The sequence below is a fragment of the Etheostoma spectabile genome, chromosome 7 (genome assembly GCF_008692095.1).
Source record: "Etheostoma spectabile isolate EspeVRDwgs_2016 chromosome 7, UIUC_Espe_1.0, whole genome shotgun sequence".
Lineage (NCBI taxonomy): Eukaryota > Metazoa > Chordata > Actinopteri > Perciformes > Percidae > Etheostoma > Etheostoma spectabile.
Window position 1 is genome coordinate 10,553,213 of NC_045739.1, and position 25,951 is coordinate 10,579,163.

At 37.9% G+C, this 25,951-nt stretch overlaps 1 protein-coding gene across 1 annotated transcript; it reads left to right on the plus strand.

The window, feature by feature from the left end:
• Nucleotides 1-1,472: 1,472 nt before the first annotated feature.
• LOC116692230 (dihydropyridine-sensitive L-type skeletal muscle calcium channel subunit alpha-1) lies at nt 1,473-25,951 on the plus strand. Its single transcript, XM_032520342.1, has 45 exons — nt 1,473-1,654; nt 3,102-3,207; nt 5,009-5,148; nt 5,859-5,992; nt 6,165-6,317; nt 6,461-6,666; nt 6,831-6,934; nt 7,029-7,174; nt 7,252-7,330; nt 7,422-7,582; nt 7,685-7,910; nt 8,007-8,214; nt 8,415-8,535; nt 9,141-9,255; nt 9,888-9,987; nt 10,076-10,145; nt 10,482-10,614; nt 10,759-10,888; nt 10,982-11,041; nt 11,607-11,713; nt 11,846-11,933; nt 12,372-12,479; nt 12,611-12,663; nt 12,754-12,900; nt 13,065-13,266; nt 13,397-13,555; nt 14,180-14,290; nt 14,370-14,453; nt 15,149-15,196; nt 15,694-15,720; nt 15,815-15,940; nt 16,029-16,094; nt 16,229-16,320; nt 16,413-16,572; nt 21,447-21,574; nt 21,695-21,791; nt 22,603-22,705; nt 22,802-22,903; nt 23,002-23,135; nt 24,093-24,218; nt 24,345-24,550; nt 24,634-24,698; nt 24,925-24,971; nt 25,063-25,137; nt 25,649-25,951. Exons 1-45 carry the CDS (start codon nt 1,473-1,475, stop codon nt 25,949-25,951), a joined length of 5,538 nt encoding a protein of 1,845 aa, XP_032376233.1.

Consider the following 25,951-nt stretch of genomic DNA (forward strand, 5'->3'; position numbering starts at 1 on the left):
CTTTCGGGAAACAAACAGTTTCTCCTCTGTCATACTGAAGATTATGTTATCAATTTGCATAAATGCATAAGCAGTTGTATCGTACATACGTCCTACTTATTTTTTTTCAAATAAGTAGCACTATCCAAACAAATTTCTTCAGGGCTGGGCGATAGTTTCATATTATCATTTGTCAACTTTCAAACTTAAATTGTGCCATGATATGAGCATAGTTTTATATCCTTTTATAAAATGTTGTGGTCTAAATGAATTATTCTTTGTATGAGTTAATCATGAATTCACAAAAGAGGTGTTGAAGTTCTCGATTTAGATCGTAGTACTGTCCAAAATTAAACAACAGTTTGATTTGTATATATTATATTTGCTTGCATTTTCTACATTGAGACACACATTGGTAACACAGTCAATTTAGCACCTTCAATTTAAGCACTACATAAACATTTAATAATAGTTTGTAACACTCCATAACCCAGGAATTATAATTATTAATATACAGTATTTGTCTGCAATTATTACTTCTCCTATAAGAACATTTTATATTACAACTGTGTTTGCCTTCATTATATGTTAACACACTAGCCTCCATGTATAGGTACCCTACAGTAGGAGTTATAGTATTTAACAAATCAATGCATGAAAAAATGCATCGGCGTACACTTACATTATAGTGTTATTATTATTAACCATTTATCAATTTTTTTTATACTGCCTATAAATGTTTACTTGGGGGGTGCTAAATAAAGTGGAACTAAACATTTAACCCATCCCTATCATTTTGGCAGGAAGAATTCCTGAAAGTTTGGGATTATGTAGCGTACTATCTCAAATGGTCTCCTTTATCATTTCTTGGTCCTGTAGAAATATTTCCACCTGCACAATGTCACATTAGAGGCACAAACATCTATGTGTTTTCCCTTCTGCTCTGTTCACTATTTTTTCACAGTTTAGGGTTCAACACCAGTGTCCAGCAGCAGAGCAGCTGAGTCTGTTTGGAAAGGGATGGCAGGTTCAGGAGGCTAGTGGCGATAGTATGCTACTGCAAGCCCCCAACCCCCCCAACTGTCCCAACCCCCTCTTGATCCCATCCACTCCCATCTAGTCCCATCTTCCACCTTCCACCCCCCACCTTCTTAACCATCCCCAAGCATGGCCTGTCAAATAGTCTAAATTTAAACTACAGGACCAACTGCTACTCCAGCCGCTCTGGGCTCCTGTTATTTTTCCCTGCCGAAGGGGATTTTTCTGTCAGAGGCCCTCAGCCAGGAGGAGAGGCCTGTGGCTCTGCGTGAGGGAGACAGAGTCAGAGGGAGTGAGAAGAGAGGGCTGCGGAGGAGCGCACACAGGATCGGCAGGTCTGGAACCCAGAGCAGGCTTTCGCAACAGGGAGTTATAAAGCGCCTCTGTTTGGGATTATACAGTGAGAAGACAGATTTCTACAGGACTGGGAGCTTGTCTCAGGTGTAGGCGTCAACATGGCAGCCAACGCAGAGGTCAAGCCGGTTATTATGAATGAAGAGGAGCTGAAGAGGAAGCAGAGGGAGAAGCTGAAGAAGCTACAGGCCACAGGGGGAAACCCTCGACCTGCTAGAACCCTCTTCCTCTTCAACCTCAAAAATCCCTTCCGCAAGGCCTGCATCAGCATCGTTGAGTGGAAGTATCCTTTATATCTTACTCACCTGCCTACGTTTTACACAACTCACAGACTTTTGTGTTTGTAATATTAAGTACACGGCTTAAAAATATACCCTTCAAACGGCAGTATTTTACTCCTAAATATGCAGTATGATACTATAAGGCACTATAAAGTTATTACAGCATGTAGGGTTTTGGTTACGAACACTGACAGGTACAGAAATGAAGTGGCTGCAGGCAAGTGAATTATCAGCCATGTAGTTCACCTGTGGTAAGCACGCCCAAGCCAAGTCACTTTCTAATCTGTGTTAAGGCGATCCCTGAAGTGTGAAGTGGCAGCCCTGTGTCAAAGTCAAGTTTGTAGCCTTCATAATTTCACACAGAGACCTTCTTAAGCCACTCTATTTGCAAAGAACCAGCAGACAATTATTGATGCCACCTGTTAGTGTCCTGATAGCTTACAGTCTGCTTTTAATGTGGAAATAGCTGCTCTGAAATGCTGGCAGCCTGTGAGGCTTTGAGCCTGAACACAAGGCAGGCTGCTGAGTGATGTTATGGCCCCTGTAGGGGAGTTTCCTGCTTTCAGCCTGTCCATTCTGGGATAATACATATTTTACATCCAAAATAGAATACACTAATTTATCCAGAGACAGCCTTAGCGTCACAGTAGGACTCACAGAATTCAATGTGAATTTTATAATAATATGTGCTGTAAATAATATAATTCCTGTATCCAAATGCTTAGTCATGTCATGAGGTTTACTGTTTAATCCCATAGATATTTGATTCTGTAACACAGGGCTTGGATGCTGTGTTTAGAGCAAAATTACAGAAAAAAACTAAACCCCTTAATTCCTTCTTGTTGTACAATTTAAAAAAAAGTACAGTACTTACAGATTTTGGAATAAATAAATGTCTCATAGAAGAACCAAACAGCTTTTTTTCTGATGACTAGTCTGTGTTTAAATGGTTTGGTCATATTCTTGGGCTGTGCAGCTGTCCTGTGGTATCACAGGGAGACATGATGCTGACCTGGCAGGGGAATTCTCTCAGAGAGCCCCCTATGGACAAGAATGAAGCAGCACAGCAGACAAGATTACATTTACTGTGAGCGCTTTGCCCGCTAACGAAGGGCTGTGAAAGGGATGATGTTTCAGGCAGCATTTAGAGGCACTGGGTAATGTAAGCAGAATTTGTAGACCTGTTTGATTTATTTGATTTGGTTTACTATATAAAATCACAAAACATGCACAGATAAAGAAAGGGACAATCTACTTTCTTACCCATCCATATATATATATATATATATATATATATATATATATATATATATATATACACTCAAGTATTATCATCAAGGATAGCTCTGGAGAAATTGTATCCCCTTGTAAATATTACTCAATGGGATACTGAGAGTTTACCTGTCCTCCCTGTGTATTGTTGTTATGATCCTCAGTTTCCCCATCCAGAACATTTGAGATCATCATCTTGTTGACTATATTTGCAAACTGCATTGCTTTGGCTGTATTCCTGCCCATGCCTGAAGAAGACAGTAATAACACCAATACAAGCTTGGTGAGTATGAGTGTGAACATAGATCCTTTCTTTGATGTATGATACATCCCATCTGTGTTTTAATACAAAGATAAGTGTCGTATGATGTATTAACTGAAATGCCCCCAAACTGGTTGAAATATACATGCCTATAAAACTGAGCTTGTTACATGTGAATGGATCAGTTTCAGGGTTTGCTTCTTTGTTTGTTTTCTGCTAAACACAACATTTTTGAAACATTTGTTATGTATTCTGTGAAAAAAGCCAAAAGGTTTTACGACTCCTCTCACTCGACTAGCTGACAGGTGAATCAAAGAGTCCCTCAAGTTAAAGTAGTGTAAACTATCTGGTGGCAGGTGTTAGACCACTGGATGTTGCTGATGTGTTTACAGGTACTATTATATTTCAGCCTCCTGGGTTTGTGTTTACACTGCTATGGGGATGTGGACATAGTGTATTAAAAGGTGGGCGATTGAACAAATACAACCAGGGATGATCAAAATGAGCAAACTATATATGTTTGCTCTTGTAAAGTGTACACATCTTGCCAATATCTTGACATATGATGCTGAGAAGGCTCATTCTCAGAGACTTGACATGTAGATGACTGCCTCAGAGATGCCTGACAACCAGCTCAAATGTCAATATTTGGCACCAATAGCCTGCCATCACTTGCTTTCCTCCTTCCAGTCAATAACCTCATTACTAGATTAAAGCTATCAATTTTGTTGGTATCCAACTGATTGACAGCTAAATGCATCAAGTCATCAGGTATCTGGTCCTGAAACCGACCCCATTTCTTTAATATCTTTGCTTTGGCTATCTTACCGCCATTCCTCAGAGGTGAACTTTGTAAGAAGATCTGGTCATCTTCACCCCCCTTTTTCTTTTAGCAGTAGGTTGGCCCAGACAACGTCACTCTACTGACGCAGGTGGATACAGTAGAGTCCACAAATATATAATTTCATGTAACTACATTCATACTCACATACTAAATATAATGGATTGTAACATTGATTCACTACAACATAGAAGCACAACTCTACTTGTTGCCCCTCACTGTTTAATTTAAATAACATTTCTTGAGTTTTAGTCTGTAAATCTATGTATTTTTGGGAATGTATGCAAGGTTTCCTTTATAGCTGTACCTCAAAGTAACTCTCTGATTTGGCTCACTTCACTGGGAGCTCTATCCTAATGTACAGCTTCTTCTTTTGCAAAATGTGTATTTACATCAGCAATGAAAAGCAAAAAGAAGAAGTAGTCTATCTAATGGTGACAATTTGAAGCTGCTCTTTGTAAGCAAATGTGTGTAATGGAGTGTTTAGGTTGTTACAAGGTTATCTTCACGTTGCGGAGCTGTTATTACTACTTGTTTGTCGTCAGTGGCAGTCACTACTAAGGAAAACCATACTTAGCTTTGTGTTAGTCTACTGTTTGTTGATCTCTTTTGTCTCTGAAAACATTAACACTAATGATAAAAACATAGATACAGGCACAATATGCAAACAGATCATTTTATTTAACCACACTGATGTTTTTTCTGTTTACCACCTCTAAACTAAGCATTTAAAATTTCTAGCAACAGTTTACTTTGAGTTGTCAGACAAAGCTTGTTACATTGTGGCTTGTTTCATACATGCAATTAATCCTTACAAGTTTATCTAATACAAGTTACATCTACTGCTATTCCTCCTAGCAGGTAATGAAATGCCAAAGTTGTCATTTACTCCAATCCTCCCATATTTTATTAGATGAATGAACCTGAAGGTTGTGAGCTTTGTAAAATGTAAATTCCTGGTTTGTGTTTCTCTTGCTACAGGAGAGTTTGGAGTACATCTTCCTGATCATATTCACGTTAGAGTGCTTTCTTAAGATAGTGGCCTATGGGCTCGTGTTCCATGAAGGCGCCTATTTACGGAACTGTTGGAACATATTGGACTTTGTCATCGTCTTCATGGGGTAAGATGAGCTCTGAGCTGCAGGTGGATATCTCTACCACAGCTTCCCTTTTACCACATCTAAGAAACTGCCATTGACACTTCAATTGTAGTTCAATCAGGAGAGACATGTTTGTGGATATGCAAAAGGTTTATTGTACAGCATAATAAAATGTCTTTGGAGATTAGGCTCCATCGTTATACTAATAGTTTGTATATAGGGGTAGAGAACCATCATGATCCCCCGATGCAATCTAGACACCAGTAGTGGCAACGAAGGAGCCCGAAGACCAGACCGAAGGAGGCTCCGGGCCGGTTAGCTGGAGTAGATGACTGGAGGTGGAAGGGGAGGTGGAGGGTTGCATGCTTTACTCAAAACGACAGCTGATAGCAAAGGGAGAAACAGATTTAAATCAGGGTTGTGACTCTGTGATTGGCCCTTGAAATGTGGGTACGATTCTGATTGGTTTAGCAGAAAAGTCAACGCCCCAACAGCTGATTCAATTTAGGAAGAGAGCATTAATTAAGAGTTAGGTCTTCCTGAAAGAATTTATGCTGAGCTACATTTCAATCAGGAGAGACTAGTTTTCAGATTGCAAAATGTGTATATAGCATGATAAAATGTACAATTATATGGATAACATTTACACTGAGCTACATTAGTTGAAAATGTCAATGCCATTTTGTATCGTGTAGGGGAGGTACTTATGGTTGTATGATCTTTTCCTACAGTCTCTTCACTTTTGCCTTGGATACCATCAATAAGATAGCAGGTGTGCCAATGGAAAAGGGTGGGGGGTTCGACATGAAGGCACTGAGAGCCTTCAGAGTGCTGCGGCCCTTACGTCTTGTCTCTGGAGTCCCCAGTAAGTAATCTGTAATCTTCTTCTGTAATCCAAATATAATGTATAAAACCCCTGTGTCCATGTCACAGTGTGGTTATTGTGGACATACCATTTATGTGAAGAGAGCTTCCTGAAGACAGTGCTGAGATGTTGTTCTTTCTTGTAATGTTTTTGTTTTAATGTTCACATTTAGGCCTGCAGGTGGTGATGAATTCCATCCTCAAAGCCATGCTGCCTCTACTGCACATTGCCCTGTTGGTCTTTTTACTGGTAACCATCTATGCCATCATGGGACTGGAGCTCTTCAAGTGCAAAATGCATAAAACCTGCTACTATGCTGGAACAAGTATGTATGAAGGGCACAATAAGACACTGTTTCACATGGGATTTTTCACATGTTGGGATTTATAGCCATACCCGAGAGTTATAATTCCCAAAGCTACTGTACATTCAGAAAATTATATAAATCTCTTCTCTTTTGCCATGCAGATATCTATTCCACAGCAGAAGGTGAGCTGCCTGCACCCTGTGCTCAGGCAGGTAATGGACGCCGCTGCACGATCAACGGCTCTGAGTGTCGGCCAGGCTGGGAGGGTCCCAACAATGGCATCACCCACTTTGATAACATTGGCTTTGCCATGCTTACAGTCTATCAGTGTATAACCATGGAGGGATGGACCAAAGTGCTCTACTGGGTCAGTAATTGATTGAACATTGTCTTGGTTGTTTTCAGTTTCAGTGTTTAGGAGTTATGCTCTTGCCACCAAACGTTTACAACTGTCTAGATTTTAGGTATTCATTGTGTTAAGTATACCTAACAGAATTCGTTGTTTGTGGCTGACCCAGAGATGTCTTTCAGGTTAATGATGCCATAGGTAATGAATGGCCCTGGATCTACTTTGTTCCCCTCATTCTGGTGGGTTCCTTCTTTGTGCTCAATCTGGTTCTGGGCGTGCTCAGTGGGTAAGACAACTTTTATCTTCTGCCTTTCTACTGTCTGCATCTTGCATCGTCACGTGAACAAGCCAACATGCTGTTTTACTGTCTTAACCCTCAGAGAGTTTACCAAAGAGCGAGAGAAGGCCAAGTCACGTGGAGAGTTCCAGAAGTTGCGAGAGCGTCAGCAGCTGGATGAAGACCTGCATGGCTACATGGAGTGGATCACTCATGCTGAAGTCCTGGATGCCGACCGAGAGGGCAAAGGTCAGCACTATTAACCACCTCAGCCACCCATCCCATGTAGAGACACTGTTGAATTACAACTGTTCTTCTCTTGTCAGGACTCCTCCCGTTAATCAGTGACTCTGATACAGACAGCCTGTATGACCTGGAAGGAAAGAGTCAAATTGTCTACTACTAGTGAGTTTGCAGCTATGTTTATGATTACATTTTTTACATGTAATAATAATGGTGACTTGGCACAGTAAGCCAGGTTTCTTTTTGTGTTTAGCCGCCTGGCCCGTCGCTGGAACCGTTTCTTTAGGATGAAGTGCCTGCTGTATGTGAAAACCAAGAGCTTTTACTGGATAGTGATGTTTCTCGTCTTCCTCAACACTCTTACCATAGCAACAGAGCACCACCACCAGTCTGACAGCCTCACTGCCCTGCAAGGTTGGTGATGAATATATGAATTATTGTGAACATGTTTAAATTAATTTAATTTTATCGCTCCCAGCCTTACCCATTCATCTCTCTTCTCTCTTATCTCAACAGATGTGGCCAGTCGTGTACTGCTAGTGCTGTTTGTCATTGAGATGTTTGTGAAGATGTATGCTCTGGGTCCCAGAGCATATTTCATGTCCCTGTTTAACCGTTTTGACTTCTTTGTGGTGCTATGCGGTATCCTGGAGATGATCATGTTCTCTGCAGGAGTCGTGACTCCCTTGGGTTTCTCTGTACTCAGGTGTATCCGACTGCTGAGGATCCTTAAAATCACAAAGTGAGTTATGTCCACTCTAAGGATCTTGTTGCATTAAATTTGTTGTAGTGAGATTTAATTCCATTTAACACTTATCATCTTCCAACTGTTTTGCAGGTACTGGACCTCTTTGAGTAATCTTGTGGCCTCTCTACTCAATTCTGTTCGTTCCATCGCCTCCCTGCTCCTTCTTCTCTTCCTCTTCATCGTCATTTTCTCACTCCTGGGCATGCAGGTGTTTGGGGGCAAATTCAACTTTACTGACCACAGACCCAGACGCAGTAACTTTGACAACTTCCCTCAGGCCCTCATCTGTGTGTTTCAGGTGAGGCTAGACATAGATTCATTTAGATGCTCTGCTTTAAGCTCTTCTCGATGTCAACTTTTAATTTTGTTAACCTTTTCTTGCCTGATTTTGATGACCCATCATATACTGAAGTGCATTCACAGTAGCAGCATCTAACTCATCCTTTCATACCTGACATTAATGAATCACTGTTTTTTTAACACATGGCTATGTCTCAGATCCTAACAGGAGAGGACTGGACCACCATCATGTACAATGGCATTATGGCCTATGGAGGGCCTGTCATTCCTGGCATCCTGGTCTCCATCTACTTTATCGTCCTCTTTGTCTGTGGAAACTGTATCCTTCACATATACTCACAATGTTATCTAGAATTTAACAAGGCTAAGAATGTATAAACATGCTACCGGCATTTGCTAATTAGTATTTAAAACATGGACAGCTGTGTTTCAGCCTGATGCTGTTGCTTGATGAAAATACAGGGGACACCAAAGTTATTACAATTCATCCTGAAGGGACATTAATGTTTGTATGTGTGTAAGATTTGATGTCAATCCATGCAATTAGTTGTCGAGATTTCAGTCAAAATCACAGTGGTGCTAGAGGAAAAGCCAGGGGATCACCAAATTTGGATACCTTTTTCTTTGACCCATGAACATTTATACACATTTTTGTACCAATTCACTCAGTTGCAACTGATGTGGAGATAGGTCTGGCAATGCAAGACTAGTAGCATACATTCTCTGGGGAGCATGCAAATATGTACAAAATGTCATGGCAATTCATCCAATAGTTGTTGAGATATATACCAAAGTGGTGGGCCAACCATTAGACCAACATTGCCATCCATAGAGCCATGCCACTAGTGTGGCTAAAAACTGTATACACAACAGTGATGTTTTTTAAAAACAAGGTTTTGGTTTTCCTGAGCTCACCGCAATCAGATATCCTCCTCAATGTCTTCTTGGCCATCGCCGTCGACAACCTGGCGGAGGCTGAGAGTCTGACGTCAGCTCAGAAAGAAAAGGCAGAGGAGAAGTTGAGGAGAAAGCTACTAAGGTGAATAAGGACCACAGCCACCCAGCACGCAGGCTGTTCTTCTTGTTACTGTCTGGCAGACGATACAGGAGCATGACTGCACCCACCACCAGACTTAGGGACAGTTTTTACCACTAGGCCATCAGGCTTCTTAACTCATAAACCTTGAAATTCCACATCACATACCTGATTACCTGCTGTTTACTGTTTGCATAAAATGCACTATCAACGTTACTTTTATTTATTTATTTGTCTCACTTATTTAATTATCGCTCATATCCTACATCTTGTTCCTTTTTCTTGTTGCATTTGTGCAAAATTGGATAAACGTTTACACTCATTCCTCATTTTCATACAAGTATGTAGTGCTACATTTTTTTTCATCTTATTATCTTATCATATTATCTTACATCTCATTGTAATTTTATCTCATTTTATCTTATGACTAATTATTCTCTTATTGTGGCATCTAGCGCTTTTATTGCTGAGCTGACCCTTTGTCTTGTCAATACATTTCATTGTACCGTTGACCCTGTGTTAACCTACATTAGACAAAACTTAGAACTAAAAGAATGCCTATCTTAAGTGTGATGATCTTCTCTGTCTTCTCATTGCTAAACTCTAATCCATTCCCTTTCCTTCCTACCACCCAGATCCAAAATGCCTGACAAGACTGATGAGGACAGGGAGAGGATAGCTAAGAAACTGGCAGAGCAGAGATCTAAGATGGAGGGTATACCAACCACAGCAAAGGTTAGTGTTATTTCTGGTACAATATCACAGATTAACAATGATCTCTTAATCAGGAGCATAAGTAGCCAATGCATATTTATTTTTTTAGCTCAAAGTTGACGAGTTTGAGTCCAATGTCAATGAAGTGAAAGATCCATTCCCACCTGACGACTTCCCAGGTAACAAATGCCTTATCATCCTGCTTATTTGCATCTCAAACGCTTAACCTCTCACATTTCTCAGTGATGTAGTTGTGGCAGAAGGGCATAAATGAATGCAGGAATCCATATTCATTACACTGGCTGTTTACCAGTGCTGCTTTCTTGGTTATGTTACAGTTTAAGTATAGTAACCCCTCATTATTATTATTATTAGACTCAGACGAGTCTAAAGTTAGGCTTTTTTCACTTGACTACCATATAAAGTCTATAACATGATTCAGTAAAGAGAGATTTTCTTTTTTCCAAATATAATAGTTTACTATAGCATTTGGAGTGTTTTCTTCCACATGGTAGGTGATGACGAGGAGGAAGAGCCTGAAATCCCCATCAGCCCTCGGCCCCGACCGATGGCCGACCTGCAGCTGAAGGAAGAAGCCGTTCCATTGCCTGAAGCTAGCTCCTTTTTCATTTTTGGCCCTCAGAACAAGTAGGAACCACACATACCAGCCTGAGAATAACAGTGGTTATATTTAGTGTTTTCTCAAACTATCATGAACACAGTGAACAGTGAATTGATTGAACTTACTGCACTGAATTTTGTATGTTTTTGCATATATTTATTTGTATCCAGGTTCCGTAAACTGTGCTACAAGATTATCAACGCCTCTTTCTTCACCAACTTAATCCTTTTGTTCATCCTGCTTTCCTCCATTTCCCTGGCAGCTGAGGACCCCATCGATCCCAAGTCCTACAGAAACAAGGTACAACCAAGTCTATCACTACACATTTAATTGGACATTATCTGTTGAAAGAAGACCAAATTTGACAGCAAACCTTTTTACTTTTTCCTCCAGATCTTAGCCTATGCTGACATTGTCTTCACAACTGTGTTTACCATTGAGATTGTACTGAAGGTAAAGTGCTCTACACATCCTGTTCTGCCGTTGGGTTTGACTGATGTGGTTCTTTAAAATCAAGATACCAGATAACAAACACCACATTTTTTTCTGATATTCCATGTGTTTAAATTGGATAATTATGTCACAAAAATGACACACAACTAAACAAGTTAATTTCTAATTCTATTCTTGGCAGAGAAAAAGGAAATTGTGTTGTGAGCAAAACAGAATGAGGCAGGTTTCTTCACAGGTCTTACAGGTTTTTACTGAAGTATAATATTCAGAACCTGAACAATCACTGTGAAACTACTTAATTTACATTGATAGTTATTATTGCCCCACTGAGTTACAAACACTAAACTCACATTGCCAACATTAGGGCTAATTTTTTTTCATTATCGATCAATCAAAGCAAATCCAAATATTTTCAGTTGATCAACCTATTGATTAAATCAATTACGTTTCAGTCTTTTTATTTGACATTGATACAACACATCTGTTCCTCTGACTAAAGGAAAACCTTAAACACAAACCTGTTGGGTTTAATATTCTGGTGTGACTTTATGTATCTGACTGACAGATGACAGTATACGGAGCATTCATGCACGAAGGCTCCTTCTGTCGTAACTCCTTCAACATCTTGGATCTGATTGTGGTGACAGTCTCTCTGCTTTCTATGGGAATGGAGTGAGTAAACATTTTTAGATTGCCATATTAGATATACAACATGCCTACTGTTATTTATTACCCTAAATTACAAAATGTTAGTTTTCCAAGATGTGGATATCAAGACTGCTTTTTGTCATTTGTTGTGTGCAGATCCAGTGCTATCTCTGTGGTAAAGATTCTCAGGGTGCTAAGGGTGCTGAGGCCTCTCAGAGCCATCAATAGAGCCAAGGGGTTAAAGGTACACACATGCATAAATGCAGTAATCCCCCCTGTGGATATGTCCATGTTTCCAGAGGTGGCAGAAGTTATTAGATCCTGTATTTAAACAAAACTCTTTAGCTCAACTGTGTGCTGTTTATGTTTAATATTTGATGCTTTCACCTCTTTAGGTAATGGACATCTAAAACATGACAGGGGGCCATACCAGACAATGTTTTTTTTCTAAATTTTCACGAGCAATGAATTCTGTTTTATAATTTTATCAAATGTTTAAATGCAAAATCTTAACCTGAAAACGTGATATTAATTAAAAGTATTAAATGTGTAAAAAGCACAATATTTCCTTTTGCTGTGTAGTAGAAGTATAAATAACCTTAAAAAGACCTCAAAATTGTACTTAAGTACGGTATATACGTATATTAAGTATTAAGTGGTCGTTGTTTGTCTTTTATGACAGCATGTGGTCCAGTGCGTGTTTGTGGCCATCAAAACCATCGGCAACATCGTCCTGGTCACCATGTTGCTGAACTTTATGTTTGCCTGTATCGGAGTGCAACTTTTCAAGGTAACTCCATGAAAGATGATGTTGACACTATACGTAGCATGATACTGTATAGCTCATATTTCCAAATTAACCTATTGTATGTATAAATGGCTTGCTCCTTATGATGGTGTCCCTAATACTTTCCCTCCAAGGGTAAATTCTACAGCTGCACAGACCCATCGAAAATGACAGGGGAGGAATGCCAGTAAGGCATACATATTTCACACTTTGTAGATTTCATCTATCTAAACTGTAATGCCATTTAAGAGTCACCATTCTCTGTGTTTGCTCTCAGGGGATACTTTGTGAAGCACATGGAGAATTCCCTACAAGAAACAGTGCTGGCAAAGAGAGAATGGATCAACAGTGACTTCAACTTTGACAATGTGCTCTATGGGATGCTGGCTCTCTTTACTGTTTCCACATTTGAGGGATGGCCAAAGTAAGCACAGCATTTTTTATCCCATCCATTTGATTGAGTTTGAAGACATTGAGTTAGAACTAATTCCATATTATTGAGCCAGAGATGGTGATAATTAGCCTTGTGGTATCCCTTTGTCTTGCCAATTATTTCTCATCTCTCAACATCACTCCATTTATTCCCAGACTGTTATACAGAGCCATTGATTCAGATGAAGAAGACATGGGTCCTGTCTTCAACAACCGAGTGGATGTGTCCATCTTCTTCATCATCTACATCATCCTCATTGCCTTTTTCATGATGAACATCTTTGTGGGCTTTGTCATCGTTACTTTCCAGGAGCAGGGCGAGCAGGAGTATAAGGACTGTGAGCTGGACAAGAACCAGGTACGCCAAAGGTGAAACAGTGGGCAGTAAGACAGTGACAGAGTCCAATCATTTTAATAAAATCTAAAACGTGTTAGGAATAATTGTTATTATTTGTTTCTATTTATCCCACCTTCTTCCTCTCCTTCAGCGCCAGTGTGTACAGTATGCCCTGAAGGCTCGACCTCTGAGGTGCTACATCCCCAAAAACCCCTACCAGTACAGAGTCTGGTATATTGTCACTTCCTGCTACTTTGAATACCTCATGTTCTTCCTAATTATGCTCAACACCTTGTGTCTGGGGATGCAGGTATGTAAATTAAGTCTACGTTGCAACACAAAGAAAACATTTAGATTGTATCGAGGCTACTGACAGACAATACTCTGTGTCAATATTCACTGCCTTTAGATGTGAGTGTAAGCGTTTTTGTGTCATAGTCAAAGGAGCTCAGTGTTTGTTAAATAATTGAATTAATAACAAAAGTGAAAACTTTAACTGCAAAATGTGGAACATCACTACTTTCCAGCGAAATCCCAGACTAATTATTATGACAATTTATTTACCAAATCTTACTTTAATTGTTAATTTTATTTCTTTTTTTAAATGCAACTATGATAAGAGAGGACGAGACAATACACTAAGAGGATGAAATCCAATTTGTTGCGTTTCACTATGGGCCCAATTGATGTATTATTCAAAGCTAAATTTATGATAACTTGCCATCATTTCTATTGTTTATGATATTATGGTACTCACCAAAAAGCAAGCTGAACACACTTATAAATTTAAATACTTCTAAATGTTGAATGTTTAAAGCCAGTACATAACTCTAATGTTAGCAGCAATTATCTTAAAACTACATTTTGTAAAATTACTACATCAAATTATTAGTTGTAACATGTTGAGATTAATACTTGCTTCCACTTTGAACAGCACTGTAACCAGTCGGACCATGTCACCAAGCTGTCTGACATGCTGAACTTGATCTTCACCGTGCTCTTCACTGTGGAGATGATTCTCAAGCTCATGGCCTTCAAAGCGAGGGTAACGGCTTCACACTTTGTTAACCACCAAATCCAAGGTCCTATTGTGTCTGTCAGCAATGCTTTATCTGTCTGTGCAGGGCTACTTTGGAGACCCCTGGAATGTCTTCGACTTCATTATCGTCATCGGTAGCGTTGTTGATGTCATCCTGAGTGAAGTCGACGTGAGTACAAATTATAGAACTTATATTTTTTAAATCTATTCTAATAAATTCCACAGATCCTATTGCAGGTGCTGTATATGAACGTCGCTGGTATTTTCTCAATAAGACATTTCCAGTTAATTATGTGATTTGATTTGAAATGACTGAATGTATTTATTCAATGCTCTGATACAGAAGCATATAATTGTGGCCCAACAGCTGATTGGTGCCAGCAGAACTAGCTCACAGAACGTGGTCAGTACTGTCGTTAGCCATTCTTACTTCAGCTGTACCGCTCCCACCCCCCAGTTACTTGTGCAACCTCAGAAGCATTGCCATTTCCATCACCACACACCAAATCAACTTTTCCATTATTTCTACCGGAACCATTACAATATTTTCAGTGATTCAATGTTTGTGTGTTGTCTGAGCACAATATTAGCAAATTATTTCATTGTGTTATTTTATGTGGTTATGCTACACAAACTCAATGTTTTTTTTCTGGCCAGTCACTGTTGTTTTTCTCCATTGTTGCACTGCATTGTGCTCACCTTTTCCATCCACAAACAAGCTGCTAGCAATTTCTGTTTTCTCCATCCAATTTCACATTGCCTCCTAATTCTTTTATATCTCCTCCCCTTCTTCTTTTGCACATTTTCCCTCTCTATCCCTCTGTCCTCCACACACCTCACTCCTCATCTGTCTATCCTCCACAGAGTGCCCTGGCTGCCAGTGGAGGACTGTACTGTCTCCATGGCTGTGCTGTAAATATCTGATCACTGCACTGCACTGCTGCATGAAGGTTGCTGTGTGGGCACTCCACTATGTTTTCTACTAAACTGAACTGTTCTGAATCATGTGTGGCTCAAACTGCTGGTGAAACATCTGCGTTTCTACTGTCTGTCTAATCCTACAGAGCAAATGTGAGATAAGACTTCAAGCTGATATATTGTGTTCCAGTAGAGCTCAAAAACTTTATACACAGGGGTCAACACTAAATATCAGCACAGAAACTCTAATGGTGGCTGGATTGACTGAAAACTGTTAATATCTTCTTAAGTCTGCGTATAGTTTATTTTGCATGAGTTAAAAGTTGCAGCTGTTCGAGTTTTCAGCAACTAAGACTGGAGGCTTTGGAAACATTGCTCTTTAACCCTGGTTGTTGATTGTAAATCATACCTTAATAATATTTAACAGGTAACTCCTATCAAACATAACCCATGTAACTACAGTGTGTCATCTTTTCATTTACTTTGTGCAGGAGACAAATCCTATGCAAGCAATTGCGGTAAGCCTAAACGTTTTTTTATTTTTAAAAACCCAGTTTTTCCGTTCTTTTAAATGCTCTTCTCCTTAAATTCTTTGTTCATTTTTGTCCATAGGCGTCTGAAAATGCCTCAGTATCCATTACTTTCTTCCGACTCTTCCGTGTCATGCGTCTGGTCAAGCTGCTGAACCGTTCAGAAGGCATCCGTAACCTGCTGTGGACCTTCATAAAGTCCTTCCAGGTCTGTTACACTGTGGTCATAATCATTTTCCATTTGTATCTCCACTTTTAACACACCTTTAATGACCTATCTGTGTTTGTTTCTACAGGCTCTACCTCATGTAGCTTTGCTCATCATAATGCTCTTCTTTATCTACGCTGTTATAGGGATGCAGGTACTCAAGTCTAACATTTTTTTTTACTTCATGTTATCATTGTAAAACTATGCAGATTGTTAATATGCGTAAATATGCATATATTCCACTTAAACAAGTTTCCATGTATGGCACTGATTTTAACAACCCTTTAGATCTTTGGAAAGGTAGCCCTAGTGGACGGCACCCAAATCAACCGCAACAACAACTTCCAGACATTCCCTCAGGCTGTTCTGATGTTATTCCGGTGAGTCTTTAAGCCTGTTAATCATGTCATTGGTGAAAAGCTCATTGGCTGCAAGGTCTGAGCCAGGATCTCATCATGGTTTACCTTTCCAGGTGTGCTACTGGAGAGGCTTGGCAGGAGGTCATGATGGCCTCAATGTATGGGAAGAAGTGTGACCCCAAGTCTGACTTTTTGCCAGGAGAGGAGTACACCTGCGGGTCCAACTTCGCTGTCTTCTATTTCCTCAGCTTCTACTGTCTCTGTGCCTTCCTTGTGAGCAGCAACATTCATCTTTTAGCTGCATTGGTGTTTTTATATATTTGTGTATTATTTACAGTATTGTCATCCGGTTTTTCAGACGCTTTTTGGTCACCTTCTACTTCAGCATACTTTCAGCTAGATCATATATACCAATATACTATATATCACAATGTTAAGCTCTTTAAGGTGATTTGTGGTTGTATTTAACTTTTCTCCACCATTTATAGTTTTTTAATTAGTAAGCTTTTTTCTTTTTACATTGAAAGTCAATGGAGCAATCTTTAATGCTACTGCTCCCACATACTTTCACTCACACAGTTCATCATTCAAACTCTATCTTCACTATTCACTAACTTCACTATTCACAACCTTCAGCTATTAGAAAATGATTCAGCTTTTTGATATATTTTTAACAGTTTGTGTGTTATCACTGTTTAAGTTTAGTGCTTCTTTAAGCCTCCTTAAACAACCTCAACATTTCTGGAGTAGCAGTTTTTCAAATTGGCTCTTTCAGTTAATCTCAGATACTATACTGATACTATGTCTTTTTTTATCACTTTTTTCGACATAGTATACTATGATTTTGTTATAACATTTTTCAACATATACATACTATGACTTTTATCACTTTTTTTACATGTTTATACTATGATTTTTTTATATAGCATACTATGATTTTTTAACTAACATTTTATACTATGACTTTTTTCAACATACTATACTATGAATTTATCACTTTGACTTTTCTTAACATAATATACTGTGAATCCAATGTCACTTTTTCCACATACTATACTATGAATTTATCACTTTGACTTTTCTTGACATAATATACTGAGAATCCAATCTCACTTTTTCCACATACTATACTATGACTTAGTGGCTAGCACTGCTACCTACAGGCATCTAGCAAATAGTCACTGCAGACTCTGACCCAGGTCCAAGCTGGCCCTTTTATTAGTTTTTATACTTTCGTTTTTTTTAACATACCATACTATGACTTATTAATGGCCTTTTTTCGACATACATAGTATTACTTAATCATCACTACTATGAATTTTCAATATACTACTATGATTTTTTTCAAACATTGTATACTAGGACTTTTTTCCACATACTATACTGATAATTTTTAACATGCTATACTATGACTTTTTTTCAAACATTGTATACTATGACTTTTTTTCACATGCTATACTGATAATTTTTAACATGCTATACTATGACTTTTTCTAACACTTTTCGACATACTATACTATCACTTTTTTATCACTTTTTTCTACATTCTACCCTATGACTTTTTATCATTTTTTATTGTCAGGCTATAGTATGACTATTTTCAACATGCTATACTATGACTTTTTTATTTTTTTGACATGCTGTACCATGACCTTTTTATCACTTTTTTCAACATGCTACACTATGACTATATTACATATGATTACTTATTTTAACATCAGCTCTTTGGTGGCATACTGGCTCAGTGGATGGTAATGGTAATGGTAACAAGTAGTAACTGCAGAATCTGACCAAGGTTCATTACCCAGTCCAGGCTGAACCTTTTCATGACGTTTTATCGACATGCAATTCTAAGACTTCTTTTGACATGATATACTAAGACTTTTTTATCTAAGTTTTTTGACATACATGCTATGACTTTTTTTCATTTTTTTCGACATTTCGACATACTATACTATTTCTTTTTATGACTTTTTAGACATACTATAGTATGACTATTTTTGACATACTATACTATTTTTTTTTCGACATGCCATACTGTGACTATTTTTGACATACTAAACTATGACTTTGTTATCACTTTATGACTTTTTCATCGGTTATTTTGACATACACTCCTATGACTTTTTTTTTTTCAACATGCTATACTATGACTTTTTTATGACTTTTTTCAGCATACTATACTATTTTTTTTTCGACATGCCATACTGTGACTATTTTTGACATACTAAACTATGACTTTGTTATCACTTTAAAATACTACATTACATACTATTACTGTTTTTAACATAAATTCTTCAGTGGCACACTGGTTCTATGGTTAGCATTGCTACCAATAGGCAACAAGCAAGTAATAACTGCCAATTCTGACCCAGATTCAATACCCAGTCCCGGCTCGCTCTTTTCATGACTTTTTTATCACTTTTTTCGACATGTTACAATATGACTTTTTCACCTATTTTTTGTCATACTATACTATCATTTTTCATCACTTATTTCAACATACTATACTATGACTATTTTTGACATACTTTACTACGACCCTTTTTGACATACTATACTATAACTTTTTCATCAGTTATTTCGACATACTATCCTTTAATTTTTTTATAAATATTTTTTGACATGCTATACTATGACTTTTTCATCAGTTATTTTGACATACTAACTTATCATTTTTTCCAAATAGTTTTTGACATACTATACTATGACTTTTTCATCAATTATTTTGATGTACTATCCCATGACTTTTTTATAATTTTTTTCGACATGCTATACTATGACTTTTATATGACTTTTTTAAACCTACTATACTATTACTTTTCATCCCTTTTTTTGACATACATACTATGACTATTTTCAATATACTATAATATGTTATCACATGTTATCTCAGTATTGTGAGCACTTTGAAATAATATATTACTTACTATTACTGTTGTCAACATTAGTTCTTTGTTGGCACACAGGCTCAGTGGATAGTACTGCTGCCAATAGGCAAACAGTATGTAGTCACTGTGTTTTCTAAACCAGGTTCAATACTCAGTCCAGTCAGTCACTTTTCATGACTTTTGTAGACAGTTTTATATTTTTTTTCAACACACTATACTATGACAATTTTTGACATACCATATACTCTATGACTTTTTATTGGCTTCTTTGGACATGTTTCAAACATCAATTATTTGGTGGCACACTGGCTCTATGGTTAGCATTGCTGCCAAAGAGGAAGTAATACTGTCAATTCTGATCCAGGTTCAATACAGTCCAGGCTGGCCCTTCTTGACATTTTTTTGAGATGTGATACTATGACTTTTTTTGAAATGCTATACTATGTCTTTTTTTGACATGCTATACTATAACTTTTTTTGACGTACCATACTATGACTTTTTTAACACTTTTTTTACATGCTTTACTATGACTTTTTCACCTATTTTTTTGACATACTGTACTATAACTTTTCATCCATTTTTTCAACTTACTATACTATGACTATTTTTGACATACTATACTATGACTTTTTCGTCATTTATTTCGACATACTATCCTTTAACTTTTTTATTAAAAAAATTCAACACACACTATAGTAAAAGACTTTTTGACATTCTATACTATGCCTTTTTTTCTCTTTTTTCAACATACTATACTATGCCTATTTTTGACATTCTATGCTATGACCTTTTTACAGCTACTATACTATTACATTTTATCACTTTTTCATGTACTATACTTTGACTATTTTTGAGATACTATTCTAGGACTTTTCATCACTTATTTCAACATACTATGCTATGACTATTTTTGACATACTAAACTATGACTTTTTATGACAATTTTCATCTTACTATACAGTTACTTTTTCATCACTTTTTTTGACATGCTATACTATGACTTTTTTCATGACTCTCTTTGACATACTATACCGTAACTTGATATCTATACCATATTGATTAACTTTTTTGACATACTATTCCATGAATATTTTTGACATAATACGCTTTGACTTTTTAAGATTTTTTTGCAGTTTAGGCCTTTATTTAATAGGACAGCTCTTCCAAAACTTTGACATACTATGCTATGAACTTTTCTAACTTTTTTCATCATACTATTCTACAACTACTTTTGACACGCTATAGTATGACTCTTTATTGTATTATGTTTAGCTCTTTAAGGACATTTGTGCATGTATTGCACTTTTTTCTACCATTTATACAGTTTTTCTTTTATCACTGTTTAAGTTTTGTGCTTCTTTATTATATTTCTTTAGTTTTTTTCGGGGCTGCTCAGTGTGGGTGATTTCACAGCTACAGTGCAGTTGAGAGAGAATATCATTTTTAAAACTTTCTCTTCAACTTGCTCTCACGGCCACAATTTTAACTTCTCATACACCACAATATACTATTGGTGTTAATCAACATTTCAATGAAATTCATACCAATTAAAACCATTCCCACTTTTCCAACTGTTCTCACAACTTCACCTCCTTCTTACAAAATAATGCAAGCAATCCAGTTTAGCCTTTGCCTTTTAGCGTTTCAGCATTCACAAGCATTTTCTGCAGGAAATGCATTTTCTAGGTCAGTGGTTCCCAAACTTTTTCAGCTTTAGACCCAAAAGAGAAATTTGGTGTCTCCCCAGGACCCAAATTTACAAAAATACACCATGAATCATTGTAACATCTACATTTTTAAACTGTGGACAAAAGACGGAACAAAGCATGTATTTAAATGTATATGAAGTATATTTATTCCATTATAAATGTAAACAAAAACAGAAAAGGGCTCTATTCTCCTTTCTGTGTCTCACCCCTTTCTCAACTCATTTTCTTATCCCCTCCTAGGATAAGAGAGGAGAGAGAGAGAGAGAGAGAGAGAGAGAGAGAGAGAGAGAGAGAGAAAACCCCACAGCATCTGAGCTGAACGGACCAGTGTAGCAAAAAAGAACACTCATTCACATAAGATTGAAATGCATCTTACTCTGCCAATTGGCGACCCATTAAAACGGGTCTGTGACCCATTTTGGGTCCCGACCCTAAGTTTGGGAAACATTGTTCTAGGTCAACAATCATTTTATAATCTGAAAAACATCCTATTTGCACAGAAAGGTTAAACTGTGTAAATACACATATTTTTTCTCTCTACTTCAGATCCTCAACCTGTTTGTAGCTGTCATTATGGACAACTTTGATTACCTGACCCGTGATTGGTCTCTTCTTGGTCCACACCATCTGGATGAGTTTAAGAAAATCTGGGCTGAATATGACCCTGAAGCCACGTAAGCCCGAACACCACTCATGAACCATTTAATGTATTTATGCTCAGTCAACACAAGAAATAGGCTAGCTTTAGGTTGTTGTCTTTAAAAATAGTATAAGATGTTTCTCTGATCTAACAGGGGTAGAATTAAACATCTGGACGTTGTGACGCTGCTGCGACGCATCCAGCCTCCACTGGGCTTTGGAAAGTTCTGTCCCCATCGTGCTGCATGCAAGGTACATACAGTGCAGTCAGTTATAAAAGGGGTCCAAGACATTGGGGTGCATGCATTGTAGAGAGAAAGGTTTTGTGTGTGTTGAATGATAACTTTAACAATACAATACGATAACTGTTGATGTACATTGTACTATAACAGCATACAACGACACAATACACAAAAAAGAGCATTTACATAAGAAACATATAATATATCCCAAATTAAACTATTAATAGTGTACAGGTCTTACAATGTAATTTGGGATATTTTAGAAAATATTAGGTTTCATCAGGTTTAAATTTAGATCATTTACAATTGTCAATGTAAAATTCACCCAACAAAAATTTCAAGGTCAATCATATGCTAAAATAACATTTAGCTTTTGGTAAAAGAAAAGAAAAATACATGTTTGAGTGAATTCCTGTAATCATTTTATTATAAATACTTTATGATAAAGTATCTAAAGTATCATAAATACTTTATGATAAAATGGGGCAATATATAAATTAAAAGGATTATCTATTTAATGTGTTTGATGTTTTTCCCCACATTATTTTAAAATATCACTACAAAGGATTGTGACAGTGTAACAGTTTGAAAAATTATACATACCTATATAACTCTCACCTATCAAGGACCTCTCACTCTCCACCTAAAATAATATAAATAAGTACTTAATACTACTTAAGATGATGATAATAAAAACATATTAAATTCAGTGGGTTAAAAGCCAATATATTAATATTAATACTTTAAAAAGTGCATTGTATTTAATGGTTTTCTATTCCTCTCTGGTGCCAAATTCTCTCAATTGCCTGTCTGGTCCACAGCGCTTGGTTGGTATGAACATGCCTCTCAACAGTGATGGCACCGTCACCTTCAATGCCACCCTGTTTGCGCTGGTCAGGACTGCACTTAAGATCAAAACAGAAGGTACAGAGCATCAACAAATGTATATGTATTTACTTCAACTCTATTTACATACTGTAGTTCCAATACTGTACATGTTTTATGGATTGTTCTGAACAGGTAACTTTGAGCAGGCCAATGAGGAGCTGAGAGCCATTATAAAATCAATCTGGAAACGCACTAGTATGAAACTGTTAGACCAGGTCATCCCCCCTATAGGAGGTGAGTCTATCAACATAAATAGAATTAGTTCAATTTTAACTATACAAAATAATCCAGTATTTCTCACACTGGCAGCACTGTGACTTGTCTGGTTACAGATGATGAGGTGACTGTAGGGAAATTCTACTCTACCTTCCTGCTCCAGGACCATTTCCGTAAGTTCTTGAAGCATCAAGAGGAGTATTATGGCTACCGTCCCTCAAAGAAGAATGCCTCAGGCCCGGAGATCCAGGTGAGCGGTCATTGAGGGATTAAAATTATTATTATAATGTTAAAAATGTCAAACAGGAAATTACTGCATAATAACTGAAAAACATTTTTCAAAATACCATGTTTTGACTACTCATATGATTTCTCTGAAATTGACTGTCTGCGGGATCTCAAAAAGTCTGAAGTTTTAGTGGTCAAAGGTCAAGGTTATTGTGACCTCGCAAATTACATTTTTGACCGTAACTTAAGAATTAATTTGTAATTATAACAAACTCACACAAATGGCTAATAGGGTAAAATAGAGTGATGACATTTTATATCCAAAAAGAATCATAATGTTCTAAAAAAAACACTTTTCTGGCCATTATTCAACACCATAAATCAGGAACAGAAGGGAGATTGTGACCATATTTCATATATTTGGTCAGATACTAATGCATACAGATACTTGGGAGCCCCCCTCGAAACTGTGGTGATTGCATAGATCTTCTGTGATGCCAGATTAAAGATGTGTGTGAAGCATCCATGTTTCGCCAAACAATAAACTTAATGTGAACTGCAACTTGACTGGTTGGCGGTGGCAGAGGCATGCAACCTCGAGGTGGTAATTGTAGTTAATGTCATACTATACTATGACATTTCTTGCGAGATAGAACTATAACTTTTTGTTATGACATACAATAGAATTACTTATTTTTTAATATCTTTTCCATCTTACGTCTACATTAAATTGCTGTTGTTGCAACCAGTTAGAACTTGTGGCGATGAGGTCTTGATGAGGTCTTGAGGTGGATTCCTGCATATACCCTTTTTTGATGTAAATAAATGTTGTATCAGCAAGTGCGCTACTGTTACAAATTCACTTTCTAAGTGTGCTAAGTGCATATATCCCACCTTGTGCTTTTTTACCTCTCCTTTGTTAATACGCTGCCATGTGCCTTTTGTTCTCTATTTCCCAACATTCTCCATGTTTTCCTAGGCGGGTCTGAGGAGTATCGATGAAGAGGTGGCTCCAGAGATGCACAGGGCCATTTCAGGAGACCTGCAGAATGAGGAAGAGATGGACAGAGCTATGGAGGAGGCTGGAGAAGAAGGCATCTACCAGGTGAAAAACACTTTCTGCAACATGGCGGAACAGATATATAGGCAAAATACAGTGCATGCAGGCTGACAGGTCCATTTGATTATCTGTGTATTATCTGTGTGTGCTTGTTTTGCGGCGTCTTACCAGCGCACACACGGCCTGTTTGGTAACCGGGTAGACTCCTCCGCTGAGCCCGTCATCACTCAGTCCCAGCAGATGACCAGCCAGCGGCCTCTCAAGTTCTCCGAGAGTCAGTCCGAGTCTCCACCAAACTCTGCTGACTTGGTGCCCACTACCGAATTTTTCCCCACAACCACAACAAAAAACAACACAAACAACAACGCCTTCGCAGAGTGAGCACCAAACACTCCAGTCTATCAGATGACATATGCTCAGGGTGAAATGTCCGATGAGTGAAACTTTTGTTGTCTTTCAGATTTTCGTTTGATAGAGAAGGCAGTCCAGAAGATTTTTACAATCCCAGTGAGGATGCAGAGCCAGGTATATCAAGATGTTTTTGGATATCTATCAATCAATCAATCAATCAATCAATCAATCAATCAATCAATCAATTAAACTTTGACAGATATACAATTCCAGATCAGCAAATAATGTTTGAATACAATCTGGAAAATAACAAGGAACCATGCGAAGTGAAAAGGAAATGGATTTTGCTGTTCTTCATAATTATATTCATTACGTTTTTTGTTGATTCTGCCTTGTTTAGGCAACCTGCATTCCTGGAACTTTACAGTGAGAACAGACAAAACACAAGTAAGATTTTATCTAAGGTTAACTCATGCAGTGTAAATGATGATGAACAGCTAATATAGACAAAGTGTGGATGCATATCTCTTCTTTGCAGTTCCCTTACGACCCTAACTATGGTGATAGTCAGAGCCAGAGCTCCTGTACGGCAGCCGACCAGCTTGTCCAGGAGGTAAGAAAAAAATAATCTCTGAGTGTCCGCCTTGTTTTATCAGCAGATCCGTTATTGACAGGTGATAATAAAAATAGCTTCCTGTTTTAGCACCAGGGCAATTTCCTGGATACAAATTAAGTTTGTCCTGAATTGACTATTTATGTGTCAGTGGACACAGTGCACTTACTTTAAGATCTATGGATTGCTGAACTTGTGTTTGAGGTGTTACACCCAATTGAGTTTTATATGGGTGTAAAGCAGATTAAGAAAAACTTGTATCACATTACTTTGTTTATTTACTGTATTTATATACAAACCAAAATCATTTCAATTTTTAGATGACTCATCAGACGTCATTGTAAGAAAAGACTTGTTCAAAACTAAAAATCTAAGCTGAGCTGTAAGAGTTATCAAAATATAATAGTTGAATTTCAGGGCAGGTTGTATTTAAATTTTTATTATGGCTGATGCATTACCTGAAATGTTACTGTATGTAAGCAAGGGCACTGCATGTTGTTGTTTTTTCCAGGCTTTAGAACAGGGTGGTCTGGCCTCCCTGGCCAAAGACCCCGGCTTTCTCTCTGTGACTAAGGAGGAGATGGCTGATGTCATGCACACGACTGTGGAAGAAATGGAAAGCGTGGCTCAGGGCATCCTCAGCAAACGCGCCAGCAGCATCACCTCTGTCAAAAAGAGACGTCCCATCCCTGTCCCTCTTCCTGCCGCTGCAGTGGCAGCACAGGCAACAGGCCAGCCAGATCCGGCTGTGAGGAGAAAGAGACGTCCAATCCCCTTGATTCCCTCCGTACAGGAGGCCGACTCTAACGTTTAG